General features: G+C 41.3%; 1 protein-coding gene across 24 annotated transcripts in view; it reads left to right on the plus strand.

The window, feature by feature from the left end:
• WDR7 (WD repeat domain 7) overlaps window positions 1–17,447 on the plus strand; it is a 373,254-nt gene that overhangs the window by 262,137 nt on the left and 93,670 nt on the right. For all 24 annotated transcript variants that reach the window (XM_081562306.1, XM_081562297.1, XM_081562301.1 and 21 more), the window contains 3 exons: window positions 10,482–10,599; window positions 13,015–13,164; window positions 13,941–14,023. In XM_081562306.1, coding sequence (XP_081418432.1) covers window positions 10,482–10,599; window positions 13,015–13,164; window positions 13,941–14,023 — 351 coding nt within the window. The remainder of the gene's footprint in view (window positions 1–10,481; window positions 10,600–13,014; window positions 13,165–13,940; window positions 14,024–17,447) is intronic.

Here is a 17,447-nt window from a genome sequence, read left to right on the forward strand (position 1 = left end):
TGTTTGAACTGCTACTTTCATTTCTCTTAAGCAGATAACTGGAAAGTGGAGTTACTGGGTCACATGATAATTCTGTGTATAACCTATTAAGATGAATCACCAAACTGTTCTCCACAGCAGCTACACAATTTTATATTTGTACTAGCAGCATGCAAGAGTTCATTTTCTCTGCATCCTCGCCCCCACCTATCCTGTATTTTTGTTGTTGCTCTTCTAGTTCAGTCGCCCTAGTGAGGGTGACATCCTAGTGCAGGAATTCTTGAATTCCCATCTGTCTCATGATGCCTTTCTCAGTGTACAGGCAGATCTTGTTTTTTTGTGCATAGCTTTGTTGTGTTTTGCAGATACTAGGTTTTTGTGTTGTTTTTTTTTTCTTTTTATAACTCAAATGTTTGTGCTGACCCTGCATCAAGGAAGCCTTTTGGCACCATTTTTCCAACAGCATTTGATCGTTCATGACTCTGTGTCTTGTTTTGGTAATTCTAGCGATATTTCAGACTTTTTTTTTATCATTGTATTCGTTATGGTTATCTGAAGTCAGTAATCTTTGATGTTATTTTTGTAACTATTATGATCTTTTTTAGCAATAATGTATTTTTAAATTAAGGGATTTACATTTTAAGAAATACTTAATAATATTGCGTCCCTAATAGCCTACAGTGTAGTATAAACATACTTTTTGTATGCTTACTGAGAAGCTAAAAAATTCATGTGATGTGCTGTTTTGTGATCCTCGTTTTACTGCGATGCTCTGGAACTGAACCTACAGTATCTTCCAGGTTTGCTTGTAACAGGTATCACCTCTTTTGATTTTTGTTTCAGTGAACGACATTTCATTCTTATCATTATTAACCTTTAAAAACCACTCGAGTTCTCCGCCCTTTTCTCCATGGCTGCCTCTCTCATATCCATGCTTTGGGCCTGACTTTCTGCTGGTTGCTCTGTGCTCAGAAGTGGAGACCAGAGCAGCCACTGAAGGCTCGACTGGGATGCTGTGACTTTGTCCTAAAGCTGAGCATCCCTGTTTCACAGTCTCGAGATTGCGGAGTAGGGGGGGGGAACTCATTTCAAACCTAAGCAGCTGCCCTCCCTCGTCACCTCTTGTCCTACCGCCACGCTTCCTAAACCTCGCCTCTGAGTCTCCCCGCTCAATGCCCTTCAGCAAATTCTTTCACCTCTCACCTCAGTTCCATCTCCAAGTTGGGGCTAATTAAATACCTGCATCATAAGACTGATGGTAGGTGAGTTCGTGTTTGTCAAGTGCTTAGAAGAACACTTAGCACAATACTAGGAGGTTGGGTGGATGTTGCCGTCTGAATTTGGGCGGGGGGTATGGATGGTGACGCCGTTGTCATTGTCCTGGTGTTCGACAGCTGAAGAGATGCCTGTTTCTAGAATGAACACTCCCACGTAATGGCAACCACGATCGTTTCTGAACACAGGAGGCCGGAAGGTGCTTGATGGACTCTAAGGAGTAGGAGGGACGATGAGCCCATGAGTTGGCAGTAGTCGTAAGAGGCAGCTGGCCTTTGTGCAAAGCCCGACCTGTATTTTCAGTCTTTTATCCTCCTCTTGGCCGCAGCTGCCGTGGACACCCTCACGGAGTCAGCAGAGTGGCTGCTGCTACCTCAGCTCTCCTGGTCACCTTGAGAGAAGCCTTTAATATTTTTGATTGTCCAGAATTTCATTTTGACTGAATTTTGTAGCCTATTTTCAAATCTGATCCAAACACAATTTCAATAATTATGCGGTGTTGTTTTGTTGCCTGGAAGAAGTGATAGGTTTTTATTTTAGGCTAACCATTTAATATTTTATTTTGTGTTTCAATAAGTTCACACAAAGCTCATAGCAGCAAACGTAACGATGTGCTGTGCTTTATCTACACGGAGTGTGTCCACAGACAGCAATGCTTGGGTTTTCAGTAGGTAATTTAAATCTTGCTTTTACATCCTTTTCTGTCATGAAGGTTAGTACAACTCTCTCCACACAGCTCTGAATAAATGAACGTATCAGCATGTAGCCTTGAGGAGTCCAATGTAATTTTCATCATGATAAATTGCATAATAAGCAAGAAAATGTTTGCTTATTAATCTATAACAAAATTTAGATTGAAAATGGCCTGTTCCATCCCTGACACCCTTGGTACAGGCTGCAGAAGGACCGAGATGCGGTGAAGCAGAGCAGCCGGGGTGACTGGGCATCTTACCCTCCTTGTGCCCACAGGCCGCCCCTTCCGTGCCTGGTTAACTGCACGCATGGTAACGGCACCCAGCCGCCTAGCTCCTGACTGTGATCTTAAGCTTGCTTTACAAAGAAGCCTTTATGTTAGTCTTCTCTTTTTAAAAAGAAAAAAAAAAAATACAGGAGTGCTTCCCTGTTTATTCCAGTTCTTGTGAGTTTATGGAGGGGCTTCTGGGCAGGGCAGCCCGCTTAGGCTGCTACCGACTTCTGAAGAACGCACGTGATGGGAGAGTTCCTGTCCTTCCCTCGGTCCCTGCATCAGCATCCTGTCAGGGAGGACTCCTGAGAGGTCTTCTGAAAAGCTACATATGGCTCAAGACGAATAGAGCGTTTTCCCAGAATTAAGGTTTTTAATTTCGAAATAGGACTTTAAAATCTTACCCCTTTGGAATCAAAATAAAACCAGCTGTTTTCTATTGTTTTCAAACATTTTGCCAAATTGTAAGCTATGTTTATTAACTAAGCAAGCATCTATGGAAGGGACAGTGTTAGGTGCTGTATGTAGTGACAAAGCAGCTTGAGGCCGAGACCCTCGAGGGCCCTTGCAGGCTTACAAGAAGGAGAAGATCTTACAGCGAGGAGGAGGGTAAACGGTATGGGCATTCAGAGCGTGGCCGATAAATCATAGCGGGGCACCCAGACAGCACCCAAAGAAGAGTGCCAGTTGAATCTTCATTTCAGTGATTGTGGAAAGAGGAGGAGGGGACAGACGGGAAAGCGCAGGTGCGCCCCGGAGAGGCGCTGACAAGCAGCTCCACATGCAGGAAAGTGAAAGGAAACGTTCTTTGTTGCTGCTGCTGCTGCTGAGTCACTTCAGTCGTGTCCGACTCTGTGCGACCCCATAGACGGCAGCCCACCAGGCTCCGCCATCCCTGGGATTCTCCAGGCAAGAATACTGGAGTGGGTTGCCATTTCCTTCTCCAATGCATGAAAGGGAAAAGTGAAAGTGAAGTCGCTCAGTCGTGTCCGACTCTTAGCGACCCCATGGACTGTAGCCTACCAGGCTCCTCCATCCATGGGATTTTCCAGGCAAGAGTACTGGAGTGGGGTGCCATTGCCTTCTCCGACGTTCTTTGTTAGCTAATTTTATTCATTAATTTCTTACAGAACTTAAACCCTGGGATGCTCCCATCAAAAACTTGAACATAATTGCCTTCCTCGTCATCTCTAGGGAATAGAATTGGGGTCAAAGAGAGGATTGGTTTTACCTTTTTCTTTATTAAAAGACTGTAAAAATGATGACAAAAGATGATGAAATGACTCTCAGAGAGGTGCTTTCTCTTGTCCTCAGTAACACTGTGGTCAGTGGAAAAGATGAGGTTCAAACCCAGGTCTCGCTGATACCAAAAGCCATGCTCCCACCACTGTGTCATCTTGCATTCGAAATCTTACACCCAGAGAATTAAAGACCCACAGAGCACTCAATTTAAAACCACCTTAAACCTACCTATGAAAAGGAACTTGGGCTTCCCTGGTGCCTCAAGAGTAAAGAATCTGCCTGCCAGTGCAGAAGACGTGGGTTTGACCCCTGAGTCAGGAAGATCCCCTGGAGAAGGAAATGGCAGCCCACTCCAGTATTCTTGCCTGGGACATCCTATGGACAGCGGAGCCTGGCAGGCTACAGTCCATGGGATTGCAAAAGAGTTGGACACAACTCAGCAACTCAACAGCAACAACAACATGAAAAAGACTTACAAGGGATCAACTCAGAGTTTTCAGATTTTAAAAATCATTTTCATCAAGAATTTTGTGCCTTCTGGAAATTAAAAGTGAAAGTCGCTCAGTCATGTCTGACTCTTTGTGACCCCACAGACTATACAGTCCATGGAATTCTCCAGGCCAGAATACTGGAGTGGGTAACCTTTCCCTTCTCCAGGGGATCTTCCCAACCCAGGGGTCTAACCCAGGTCTCCCACATTGCAAGCAGATTCTTTACCAGCTGAGCCACCAGGGAAACCCAAGAATACTGGAGTGGGTAGCCTATCCCTTCTCCAGTGGATTCATTTAAATATCAGTAAGCTCCTTGACTGTTTGGGCCTTGTATTATGTGTTTATTGAATTCTTTATTGAATTATTATTGAATTCTTGTGTATTCAAACACCTGTTATATAATTTACATTGTCATTTACAATAAGCATTTAATGAAGCCCTAGAATTTTAGAAACAACACTCTTCTTCAGCAGCATGCAATCTACTGCCCTTAATATTTATTAAGTAAAAGTAAGTTGTAGAGATTAGACAACTTATCTGAGGTTACACCAGCTCTGTGAGGGCTAAGACCATCACTTAGGTCTCCCAGTTCTCATTTTACTGCTCCCATACCACATGGTTATGTCACCCTTTGTTTAATGAGTCATCCACAGGTAGAATCTTATGAGAGGAATTTTTAAAATTAATAATTACGGGTTTCTTATTCATAATGAACTGTTTGACTGAACATGGAAGCTGCACCTCATTGAAATCATAGGTTCCCCCATCCCTTGCTAACTCTGGAAAAAAATAGAAACATACACAGTATTATCTTTTTTTATAAATCCATGATTTTTTGGAGCAGCATGGTTATGAACATATGGATAAAACGTTAGAAACAGTAGAAAACCCTGGCTTTTCATGTGATAAAGTTCGGAAGGCTCCCTGTGCTCTTGTGTGTGCTGTGCTCTGTGGTTCTGACCTCGGTTGTCCTAGTTCACGTTGCCGACCTTTCCTCTGAAGGAGACCAGCCGACCAGGGCCAACCCTGCGGCCGAAAGTGCCAGACTCTACCTCACACTGCTGTGATGGAGGGGTGTGGATGAACTCCACCAAGCCCGTTGTTTTTCTGGAACATGTACAGTTCCCAGACTTTAAGAAAGAAACACAATCACTGGAAACCACACATGCTTTGATATCATAGATAAGCGCTTTATGTTAGAAAGATTCTTTCTGAATGATATGAAATGGAGTTGGAGAAAAGAACTGACATTTTAACTCAGACCTAGAGCATGCTTTTTCGATTTGAGAGCCAGAGAGTAAGGGACACATCATACAAACACTGAGATGCTTTAGGCTTCCATATTTAAATTATTTTTCCTATTCACGTGACATTTATTTTTAATAGCAAGTTTGTAATTAGAGGAAACCACTTACCTAAATCTGCCTTCAATGTGGGAGACCTGGGTTCAATCCCTGGGTTGGGAAGATTCCCTGGAGAAGGGAAAGGTTACCCGCTCCAGTATTCTGGCCTGGAGAATTCCATGGACAGAGCAGCCTGGCAGGCTACAGTCCATGGGATCACAAAGAGCTGGACATGACTGAGTGACTCTCTGTCTCTCACACACACGCATACACAAACTTATCTAAATCATGTTGCATAGATTTTAATCATTATACATGTATACATCATATAGGAAGTATGTCCAAAGTATAAGTACTTGTTGGAGGATACTACCTTTGAGTTTAGGAAATTAGTGCCACCTGTGACTTATCAGATTCGGGTCCCACATGACAAAGAGATGTTGCTGATTTCTTACTACATTTAGGACAATTGTTAATACACCTATTTTACCAGGAAGGGGTAGGAAGGAATTCCCAGATGATACGTAGTTATGCCTTTACAAAATAGTTCCAGTCTTCGTTTTAGAGGGGGAGCATTTTCAGTGCCCTCCTACTGTTCCTCTTAGGTCACTCAGGCTGCCATAACAAAGCATGTAGATTGGGTTACTTAAACAGCAGACATGTAGTTTTCGCAGTCCTGGAGGCAGGGAGATTCAAGATCAGGATGCTGTAAAGACCTCATTCTGAGGTCCCTTCTCTTGGCTTCTGGGCGCTGTCATCTTGCTGTGTCCTAACATGACTTCTTTGTGGCCAAGATTGGAAGCGAGAGACAGAGTGAGCTCTCTTATGGCTCCCCTAAGGGCACTAATCTCATCACAAGGGCCCCACCCTCATGGCCTTATCCAGTTATCTCCTCAGAGGCCCACCTCCGTATACTATCGTCTTGAGTCCTGAGGCTTCAGCATATGAATTTTAGGGAAACACAAGCTTTCAGTCCGTAACCATCTTGACTATGATTTACAGGTTTTCTATGAAAGTTAAAGTGTTTCTCCCCGTGGAACATTCCCCTACAGCATTCCTTAATTTGATAGATGGGGAAGTCTGACAGTTGTAGGAAGTGCCATTTAACCGAAGTGGTCTAACATGTAACTTTTAAAATGCATTTACCTCCATGGGGTAAGGATTAGAACAGGATTAATGAGCAGTCAGGTAAGGAATGAGCTCGGCCTGAGTGGACTCTTTTTCTATTCATGGTTTTTATCTATAGTATCTATCATCTCTGGTATTTCATATTGGATATATATTCTGAAATGCTGAGTAAAACAGGGAGTATGGCATATCATATTTTTCAGAATAAAGACTGAAACCAAGACCCATCCTATAAATGTATATAACAAATGATCTGCATAACAGCCAGATGAGCTGGATCAGGCGTAGAGATGGAGTTCTGTGTTTATGTACAGAGTCCAGAATAAGACAGACACCCCATTTCATTTCAAGCCTCTGACAGTAGGATCCTTCCTTGTTCAGTTAGAATCTCACATTATAATATATCACACACCCAACACACTTTTGACTTTCAAGATAACTGCCTGCAGAATTAGACTTTGCCTGTTGGGACTACCAGGTCAATTACTTTGACTTCATTGCCTGGTAATTCAGTCAAATAACTGGCTTAAGTGATTTTTTTTTTTTTTTCCTGCTGAATTTACCAGGTAACTTCATTTAGTGCAAAGCTCTTGAGCTACCACTATAACCAAGGGCTGTACTAGGCACATCGGTGGGGGGACAAGGGGATACACAGGATTCGAAGGCACGGTCCCGATCTGTGTATTGGTTCACAATACAAAACTAATTCAGAGTGAGAGTCAGTGCTCAGGACCCGGAATAAACAGGTTTTGTCATTGGTTGTTTTTGTTTCAGCAGATGGTCACTGAGTGCTCTAGCAATTGCAGAATACCACGTGGGCTTCCACAAGAGTTGAACAGAGGGGAAAGAGGAGAGTATGCCAGTGGGGAAAAAGGGTAGTGGAGAAGCATTAGCAAAATACTGCGATTGAAAAGGAATGAATTTTAGGGATCAGCTTTGAAATTAGTCTGGCCTCAGGAGCATGGGCGTGCAGATGACAGAGTGATAAATTAGCGAAACTAGATTATGGAGGGTCTGGAATCTCCGACCAAGGAGTTTAAGATTTTTCTCAGCACCCTGACCCACTGAGGTTTTTAAGCAGGTTAACCATGAAATAAAGCTGGTGCTCTGGGAAGATTACTCTAGCAGTGGTGCACTGCAGAGCCTGTCGATGGGAGAGACAAGGTTTGTCTCCTTCCCATGTTGCCTGGGTGACTCCTTTCTGTTATCACGCTCACAACCCACCCACTTGTGCTCTGTGGATACTCTGAGGGTCACTGCAGAGCCCTGACCTCAGAGCAATAGCTGCGTCCACATTCTGAGGTCCTGGCCTCAAACCACCACGCACTGAGGACAGGCATCCCTCAGATGCACACACCGACGTCTCTACCAACTGCTGGGTGGTCCAGCCTCCATGGAATGCAGCGGATAGCACTGTGATATGTCTTTGGTTCGCTTCGTTCCCTATTACCCTATAGCTTCTCTTCTTAACCTCATACTTGACCACTTCGCTTCCTGTAAGAAGTTTGCCAGTTTCCCCAAATTCACAAGGTCATTTGCTGAGCAGGAGGAAGGGTGGTGTATGACTAAGCCTTTCACTTAAACCGGTGACCAGCAGGTTGATCTCTTTTTCTTTGTTTCTATTTCTCTGTGGTGAGAAGCATCTGTTACAACTGTAATACATCAGATGCAGGACTAGATGTTTTTGCATCTTGTTAGCTGACTCAGTCTTCTCATCAACCTGGTGAAGTCAGTATTCTAATAGAACCATTTTCTAGACATTGTTCAGCTATTTAGTACAGTCGCTCTCTGTTACAACTTTATCTGCACACCAGTGGATAACCGTGCACCCCATATCTTCATTCAGGCTACTGTTGATACAGAATGAACCAGAGCCAAGGTCCATGTCTTATAATATACCACTAGAAACCTCTCTCGGGGATGCAGTCTAGCCACTTATCCTAAACTGCTGAGTTTAGCCATGTTACCAGTCCATTCATCCAGTTAAGCGCAGTGTCGTCCAACCAATCCCCATCTATTTTCTCCAGGGTTTGGCTGTCCTAAAAGACGTTACACTGGTACCTCGACTCCTCACGGAACTTGCCTGGACCTGATTTCTGCTTTGCAAACTGCGGGTATCCCCACCTTACAGGGATGTGCTGGGCAGATGCAGAAGGACCTGACGTAGCACAGGGCAGCCCCGCCTGCACCTTCAGTCCATGTCCCGTTCTTCCTCCTCCTCGCAGGCCTCCCCAGTGGGGCCGGGCCACCCTGGAAACAGACACCCCTGCTCCCTGGCTGACTGCTAGGGGGTCTTTCCAACCTCAACATCCTGTGATTTTATTCAGTTCGGGAAAGCTGATTTAGGTTTGTTTAGAATTAGTCAGTTAACATTCCGCTTTGCATTTCAGTGTCCTCAACACCCATTCATCCACATTGATGAAACATCCTAGCGTATCTGAAATCAGTTTGGCATTTGAATTTTTTAAAACAGCCTAATCATGATCTGAACTTCACAATAATTTTGCAAGCAGTCTAGCCCAACACTACTCACATAGTCAACGTTTCTTTTCCTGAATTCTCAATAGCAGCGTTCAGTCCAGAAGAGAAACTGCCTTCCTGCGGAGCCCCTCTCTCTGTCCAGCCCCCGGGGGGTCCCTAGGGCCTCAGGGTCGTCCATGGGGGTGATGCGCCCCGCAGCGGGTCCCTTCTGGTTATTGTTCAGTATGTGTGTCGGTTCTCAGCTCACATCTGTCTTTTTTGTGGTAAACATCAGAGGACAGCTGTCCATCGTCCTCTGCTCTGAATTTCTACTCTGTGTCTGCCCTCGGTTTGGAAAAAGTAGAGACGCATACAATACCAGTCAAAGATTAAAGCAGTGTAACAGTTGCAACAAAATACGCGAAATTTTCTATAATCAATTTACTTTCTTTTAACAGTGATGGGAATGCCTATGTGATGCCTCTTCATTTTCAACTAGAAGTTAATATAATGATTCATAGATTAATTACAGAGATACTTAAAAACTTCTTACAGATTTTTAGTAAATGTAAGTCAGTTGACACATGAAACACAAAAACTTATTTAATTGGAGCAGGACAGATCTTAATATAATTTCATACAGATATTTAAACGCCAGTGTTATTTAACTAGAGAGAGAAGCCGTTAATGGATCTCTTAATGAGTAATGAAATACACCCTATGTACAATTGATGTGTGGATCGCATACCACGTTTTAATGAAAAGTCTCAATACTTTCCACAATAGTCTATATGAAATATAATGGAAGCTTTCAAACAGAAAAATATTATTTTTTATGCTTCAAGAGTGGCAAAGGAATATATAGCACTACTGTCCTATCAGGAGATAGATTTATTTCATCATGTACGTATTCTTGTATATAGCCTGGACTATATACATGTGTATGTGTATAATGCCATGTGTATGTTCTTTATAGAGAGAGAATAAGTGTCAACACAATTTTTTGCAACAATACTGAATAACTTGGCAGAACGCGCTGATTAGTAACTTGATTCTGAGAGTGTTGAGTGTGGGGTAAAGCACACTCTGAGAATATATTAATACAAACTAAAAAAGAATTTTGTCATTTTCAGTTCTTCTGATAATTTAATGGACAGGAGTGAATTTTGCTTCCTCTCAGATATAGGCCTTAAATACAACCTTTTAACTTGGCCTTATAAGCCAACTATATTACCTTTAACTTTTTCAAGGAAAAAAAAAAATTGAAAATGCCCTTCACAATATTCTTTCTTCCCTGACTCCGAGCTCAGTGATATGTATGCAGTGCTAGTTCCTGATAATTTGTTAACAAGGCGTCTTTAACATTTTGGACAGATGCACATACTGTTTTCAATCTTCACGGTTAATTATTCGATTTTGTATTTGATGCCAGAACACCCTGACTTCTAATCACCGCTCATTGTTGCAAGTCCATTATATTCTAACTGTTTGAGTGCTCCCATTGACCTTGAACTGACATTATAGGCTGTGTCTAATCTTTTCAGTCTATATTTCTAATGCTTCTTTTCTCTTTTCCCTTTTTTTCTGATCCCTGTTTAGCATCACAATGGGGCTGCCTTTGAGCCCTGCCGCTGACTCCGCCCGCTCGGCGCGGCATGCCCTCTCCCTCATTGCCACGGCGAGACCACCCGCCTTCATCACCACCATCGCCAAAGAGGTGAGAGCAACTTCGCAGTGGGCTCCGTCTTCTCATTTAGAGGAATGAGTTCACATTGTCAGCCGAGGTTCCATATGCATAGATAATCCTTCCAGTTTGTTCTAGAACAATGCAAGTTAATAATTTAGCACTGGGATGAAGACACATGTACCTGTGTGCACACATGCTGAATTCCATGGCGGTGCATTCGTTACTTGGGCTTTTGCATTCATTTCTATTCTCAAAGTTAATTCACTTGTAAATATTTGCCAGCGATTTCTCAATCTGAAATATAGCAGACTTGTGCAAATTAAAATCTATTAAAGGTATCCATGGTATCTACCTGTAATCAAAACTGAACTGATTTAACACTGGCTCTCCAACTGTAGACAAAAATGTAAGTCATAAACTTGCTAATTGTTTTTCCTATGGCGTGTCACAGATAAAGACTTGAATGCCAATTGATTCCCACATTCCTAGTGTTCTAACTAATTGGCTACATCTAACTGGAAAAACTAGTAAAGAACAATGAACCAATTATAGAGTCTTTCCAGTAGGTCTTAGTAGTAGGAGAAAAGGCAAGGGAGATAAGCTCCTAAATTTTCTTTAAAGGTTTCTTCCATTTCAGCATGAGTAATGTGCAGACTTGGTGTCCGCGGGGCACGGCCTCTGCCTGAGTTCTTTTTCCTGTAGCTATGATGAATTTTTAAAATGCGAAATAAATACCTCTGAGCCTGCCCTGATAACCTACAACCTATTGGGCCTATGTCTGCCCCAGAGCCATCCTTAATAGGCGTGCAGCAAAAATTTCTGATGTGGATATAGCTAGAAGGGAGGAAGGTAGGGCCTAATAGCAGATTGAGTTTCTATGAGACAGTGGGACTTTGAATTCACATCTAAAATGGATTTGCAGACTGAGGGGCTATGTTTTCTAATAGTGCATAGTGTTACAGTAAGAGTCCACTGTATTTAAAATATATATGTCTGTATTTAAGTATACTAATGCATATATATGTGGAATTTGAAAGATGGTAACGATAACCCTATATGTGAGACAGAATAAGAGACACAGATGCATAGAACAGTCTTATGGACTCTGAGGGAGAAGGGGAGGGTGGGACGTTCTGGGAGAATAGCATTGAAACATGTATGTTATCATATGTGAAACAGAACACCATTCCATGTTCGATGCATGAGACAAATGCTCAGGGCTGGGGCAATGGGATGACCCAGAGGGATGGGATGGGGAGGGAGGTGGGAGGGGGGGTCCAGGAAGGGGAACACATGTAAACCCATGGCTGATTCATGTCAATGCATGGCAAAAACTATTACAATATTGTAAAGTAATTAGCCCCCAACTAAAATAAATAAATTTATTTCAAAAAAAATAAAAATAAAATAAAAATAAAATATATATGTCTGTATTTTATGGATGGTATATATTTTTATAAAGTATATATATGTATAAATGAACAAATTTATTAGACCTGAGATTTTTTTAAACCAGTGTTTCATATCAGTGGAATATGCAGAGATAATAATATTGACTATACTAAATAAGACTTACGTCATTCCCACCCAGATACAAGTCCTATAAATACCAGACCTCAAACTGCCTCTTTAAAGAGAATAAGCAAGTATTCTATATTAATTGTGTTTTTGAACTTAATTTTCACCATTTACATATGAGTATTTTTATTTTATTTTTTTAAACGTTTTATTTTATATTGGAGTGTAGCCGATTAACAATGTTGTGCTGCTTTCATAGTATGGACATGGTATCCAGACTGAGGGAGTATTAGGAGCATATGCTCAGCTGCTCGGTCGTGTCCGACTCTTCTGTGACCCCATGGACAGTAGCCCTCCAGGATCCTCTGTCCATGGGATTTTCCCAGCAAGAATACTGGAGTGGGTTGCCATTTCCTCAGCGATAAAGAATTCACCTGCCAGTGCAGGAGACACAAGTTCCATCCGTGGGTTCGATGATCCCTGGATAAGGAATTGGCAACCCACTCCAGTACTCTGGCCTGGGAAATCCCAGGGACAGAGGAGCCTGGCAGGTACAGTTTATGGGGTTGCGAAAGAGTCAGACACGACTTAGCAACTAAACAGCAACAACATCCCCTAATCTCTACCCACCTCAATGCCAAATATACACAATTCACAAAACTTCAGTTTGTCTCTTTTTAAAAATGTCATGATCAGTTAGTCTCATATAATATCCAGGAACTAAAATTCCATTAGGAAATACAGACAGTATTTATTGTACTAAGTACTTTGTTTTGCAATTGAAAGTGTTTCCTGACCCACCCGCAGGACGTTTGCTCTTGTTGACTTTTCTTTCTGTTGTATCAGTAAGTGAAAAATAACCCAGCGGCTAGAAATGTAAAGTCTGTGAGGCATCGACCTTATCTACAGCCTGGAAATGTTTTCTAGGTGCACAGACACACTGCCCTCGCCGCAAATACCCAGTCTCAACAGAATATGCACACCACCACTCTTGCCCGAGCGAAAGGGGAGATTCTGAGAGTCATTGAAATTCTCATTGAAAAGATGCCCACAGATGTTGTGGATCTTCTTGTGGAGGTAAGAATATTCTGCTTTTTTTGCTGTTTTTTTCCTTTTGAATACTTATTTAATTGCACCAGCTCTTAGTTACAGCACATGGGTTCTTTAGTTGCAGCACATGGGGTGGGTCTAGTTCCTGACCAGGGATGGAACCCAGGCCCCCAGCTTTGGGAGCATGGGGTCCTAACCACTGGGAAACCAGGGGAGTCCTAAGAATATTCTGTTTTATATGATATATTCACAGCCTAGATTAAGGATTCTAGTATAGTAATATAAGTCAGCGTCTTTATTTCCAACACCTGTTAAAGAAAGAAAGGTAACTAGAGTGAATGAACTTTGGTATAATTTCTGAAGACTTTATTTATATTTCCTCAAAAATCAAAATGATTGTTATGTCCATTTACCATTCGCATGAAATTGGTCTGTATTAGAGTAATTTTTAAAGGTTATAGTCTCTTTGGTATCTTTCATTATAAATAGAACATAGAGTGTGCTTGAATAAAAGCTACCTATCCTATATATAAAAACATGAAATGCCTTTCAAGTAAACAAGTCTGGTTTCTTTATTTTACTGTGTGCTCTCTTTAAAAAATGGTTTTCACAGATAAGAGAAAGGATAGCCTATTGTATAAAGTAAGTATGCTATAATTTTAGTAAATGTACTATAATTTTAAAGTAAATATGAAAATCAAGTTATGTAGAATTTTCATGCAAATGAGGCCTAAGTTAATCATTTAAATTATGGAAAATTACATATTTGAAACTAATTTTAAAATTGTATCTTTTCTGTAAAGGTTATGGACATCATTATGTACTGCCTCGAAGGATCTTTAGTTAAAAAGAAAGGTCTTCAGGAATGTTTTCCAGCCATCTGCAGGTAAAGAAGCCTTCTATAGCATGCAAAGTAAAAAAAGTTTTAGTAACAAATAATTTAAAACTGTTTTTTGAGCAGGATAAGTTAGTAATTGTGGCCAGTTAGAAACTCTGTTATGAATTAATATCTGCTTACTTTCTAAAACAATTTAATTGGCTTATACTAAGAAAACACAACTATAACAGAACCACTACTTGAAACTGGGTTGTGAAGAGGTTTTCTCAAAAATGAAAAAAAGGAGTAAGAGATAGCATCTATTAAATATGTCTGTATTCTTATATCCATTACCCAAATTAGCTTTTATGTTACAAAAAGAAGAGTTAGGAAGCTTGAAGGAGAAGATACACTTTTCAACAATAGAAATCTTTATGCCACCTTTTTTGTAGTATATTTTATTTATAATATAAGAGCCAGTATTTGCATATTCTCCTACTAAGCATAGGTGATTTCCCTGTGAGAACAAGAGCAGTTTGAAGAAGCCAAGAGCAGTTAACACGTTTATAAACAATGCTGCACAGGTGACGTGTAATTCTAACCATTTGTGTGTGTGTGCACGCATGCTGTCGCTTCAGTCGTGTCTGACTCTCTGCAGCCCTGTGGACCATAGCCCACCAGGATCCTCTGTCCATGGGATTCTCCAGGCAAGGATACTGGAGTGGGTTGCCGTGCCCTCTTCCAGGGGATCTTCCTGACCCAGGGATCGAACCCACATCTCTCATGTCTCCTGCACTGGCAGGCAGGTTCTTTACCAGTAGCGCCACCTGGGAAGCCCCTTGTATGTGTATAGCATTTATCGTTAGGAAATGAAGATTTGTTTTTTTTAATGTCAAAATGTAATCACGTGTTTATTTTTCTTTTAAAGTAGTTTTTGGTTCTCAAAATGTTTATAGCTTGAGATACACTTTTGTTAAAATTTTTTTTTACCTCCATGTGTTCAGTAGAAATAGTGTTAATGTCTACTGAAGTTGTTTTAGCAGTTATTTTTGTAGAAAACAGAACAACTAATTAGGCATAGTTACATAACATTTTTCTTTTTAAGATAAGCCCAGTGATATCCTTACTGAACGTTTGCTCAGTTCAGTGAGTGCACTGCACTGGAAAGCCTTGAATTTGCAGTGGCATTACGCAGTGCATCATTATGCCTTTTGTATTTCCTGGCATTTCAACAAATGTTTGCTGAATTAATTGTATTCTGCATCCTCCCATATCTTCCCTCATATTTACAATAGATTTTATATCCTAGTCTCTTCATTTTTCTGTTTCTGATTTATGCCACCCAGGGGTTAAAATCAGGAACACATATATTTTCTTGTGATATAGATTAGACATGTTAGAATACAGTAATTTTGTAACATCATGCTACATTTAATTCTGGTTTATGTTCTTTTTATTAAAAATTATATATATTAAATCTTTTTTGTATAATTAATTGATGTTAAAAATACGTGTAGCTGTTAGGTTCCCAGTCGACTGTTCTCTAAGGAAATGTCTAAGCAAAAAATGGGCATTTATCTGTCACTTACTGGGAGCAAGGAAGCAGTTTTATTAGGAATTATCTTACTGAAGGTTAGCAAAGCATTCCTTATGGCACCAATGTCTGCTGTGAAAATAAGCCTTCTGGAGTTAAGGCAAGAAAATCGTTCAGTGTTTAAAGGGCCTAGCTCTTCCTCCCCTGCTGAGAGTCTGCCTCCTCGGGCATCCTCAGCTCCTCCAGTCCCTTTGGTTTCAGCCCGTCCACTTGTGTTTGCAGTTGTTGAATCACTGGAGAGGAAGGTTTCTGCCGGAATGCTAAAGAAACATATATAAGCTGGATGTTAATTGTTTTTTTTTTCTGATTGGGCTGAAAGCAATTATATTTTATTAATTTGATACCATTTATTGAACACCTACTGTGTATCAGGTGCTGACTAGGCCCTGGGAATACAATGATGAATGAGATGTTGTCCTCAAGGAGCACAGGATCTAATAGGGCAGGTAATTAAAAGATAAATAATGCCAGGGGTGCTATGTTGTATGCTAGAGGAGAATTACATACGAGGGGCAGGGCTGGGCAGCAAATGCAGTGCTCAACTCTGGATGTGGGAGTCTTACCAAGTTCACAAAGAAGAGGCAGAATAAGAACAATAATCATAAGGGAGTCTTAGGAAGTTTCACAAAGGAGGCAGACTAATAATATCACTTTCCTTGTGAAAGTGAAAGTTGCTCAGTCGTTTCCAACTCTATGACCCCAGGCCAGAATCCTGGGAATCTTCTCAGCCCAGGGATCGAACCAGGGTCTCCTGCGTTGCAGGTGGATTCTTTACCAACTGAACTATCAGGGAAGCCCCAATTTCCTTTTACTGACGGAGAAAAATATTTTAATAAAAATAGCTGCCAGCAGAGACACAGATGTAAAGAACAGACTTTTGGACTCAGTGGGAGAAGGAGAGGGTGGGAAGATTTGAGAGAATAGCACTGAAATATATACATGACCGTCTGTAAAATGGATAACCAGTGAGAGTTTGATGTATGAAGCGGGGCACCCAAAGCCCGTGCCCTGTGACAACGGGGAGGGATTTGGTGGGGAGGGAGGTGGGAGGGGGTTTGGAATGGAGGGGACACATACATGCTTGTGGCCAGTTCATACTGATGTATGGCAGAAACCATCACAGTATTGCAAAGTAATTATCCTCCAATTAAAATAAATAATTTTTTTAAAAAGTGGCTGCCAAGCAGAGAAAAGGGTTTGTCCTCCACAGGGGCTTAAGGTGGTGTCCATAGGAGTAGTGGCAGGTTTTGGAAAAGCTTCACCAAAGAGTTGATGGGGTGAGCTTTACAAAATAAATTGGTGTGTGTCATCTAGAATTACAGAAAGGGTCATACCAACAAATGTTTGGAGGCACAAATGTATAAGAGAGAATTTGGTGAAGGCTGTGTGGTAGTGACCAGAATGTAGATTGAGGGTGGAATTCTTGCAACATGCTGCAGGATAGGGCTTTGAATTCTGTATGAAGGAATTTGGTCATTATTCTGCAACATTGGCAAGTCAGCAGAGTTTAAGCAAACTCTTGCCAGAATATAGGTGATATTATGCCTTATCACCTATATTCTGGCAAGAGTTTGCTTAAACTAACACCCAAAAAAGATGTCCTTTTCCTTATAGGGGACTGGAATGCAGAAGTAGGAAGTCAAGAAACACCTGGAGTAATAGGCAAATTTGGCCTTAGAGTACAGAATGAAGCAGGGCAAAGGCTAATAGAGTTTGGCCAAGAGAACGGACTGGTCATAGCAAACACCATCTTCCAACAACACAAGAGAAGATTCTACACATGGACATCACCAGATGGTCAACACCGAAATCAGATTGATTATATTCTTTGCAACCAAAGATGGAGAAGCTCTATATAGTCAGCAAAAACAAGATGAGGAGCTGACTGTGGCTCAGATC

Source organism: Giraffa tippelskirchi, chromosome 14 (genome assembly GCF_054371585.1).
Source record: "Giraffa tippelskirchi isolate mGirTip1 chromosome 14, T2T-mGirTip1v1.2.pri, whole genome shotgun sequence".
NCBI lineage: Eukaryota > Metazoa > Chordata > Mammalia > Artiodactyla > Giraffidae > Giraffa > Giraffa tippelskirchi.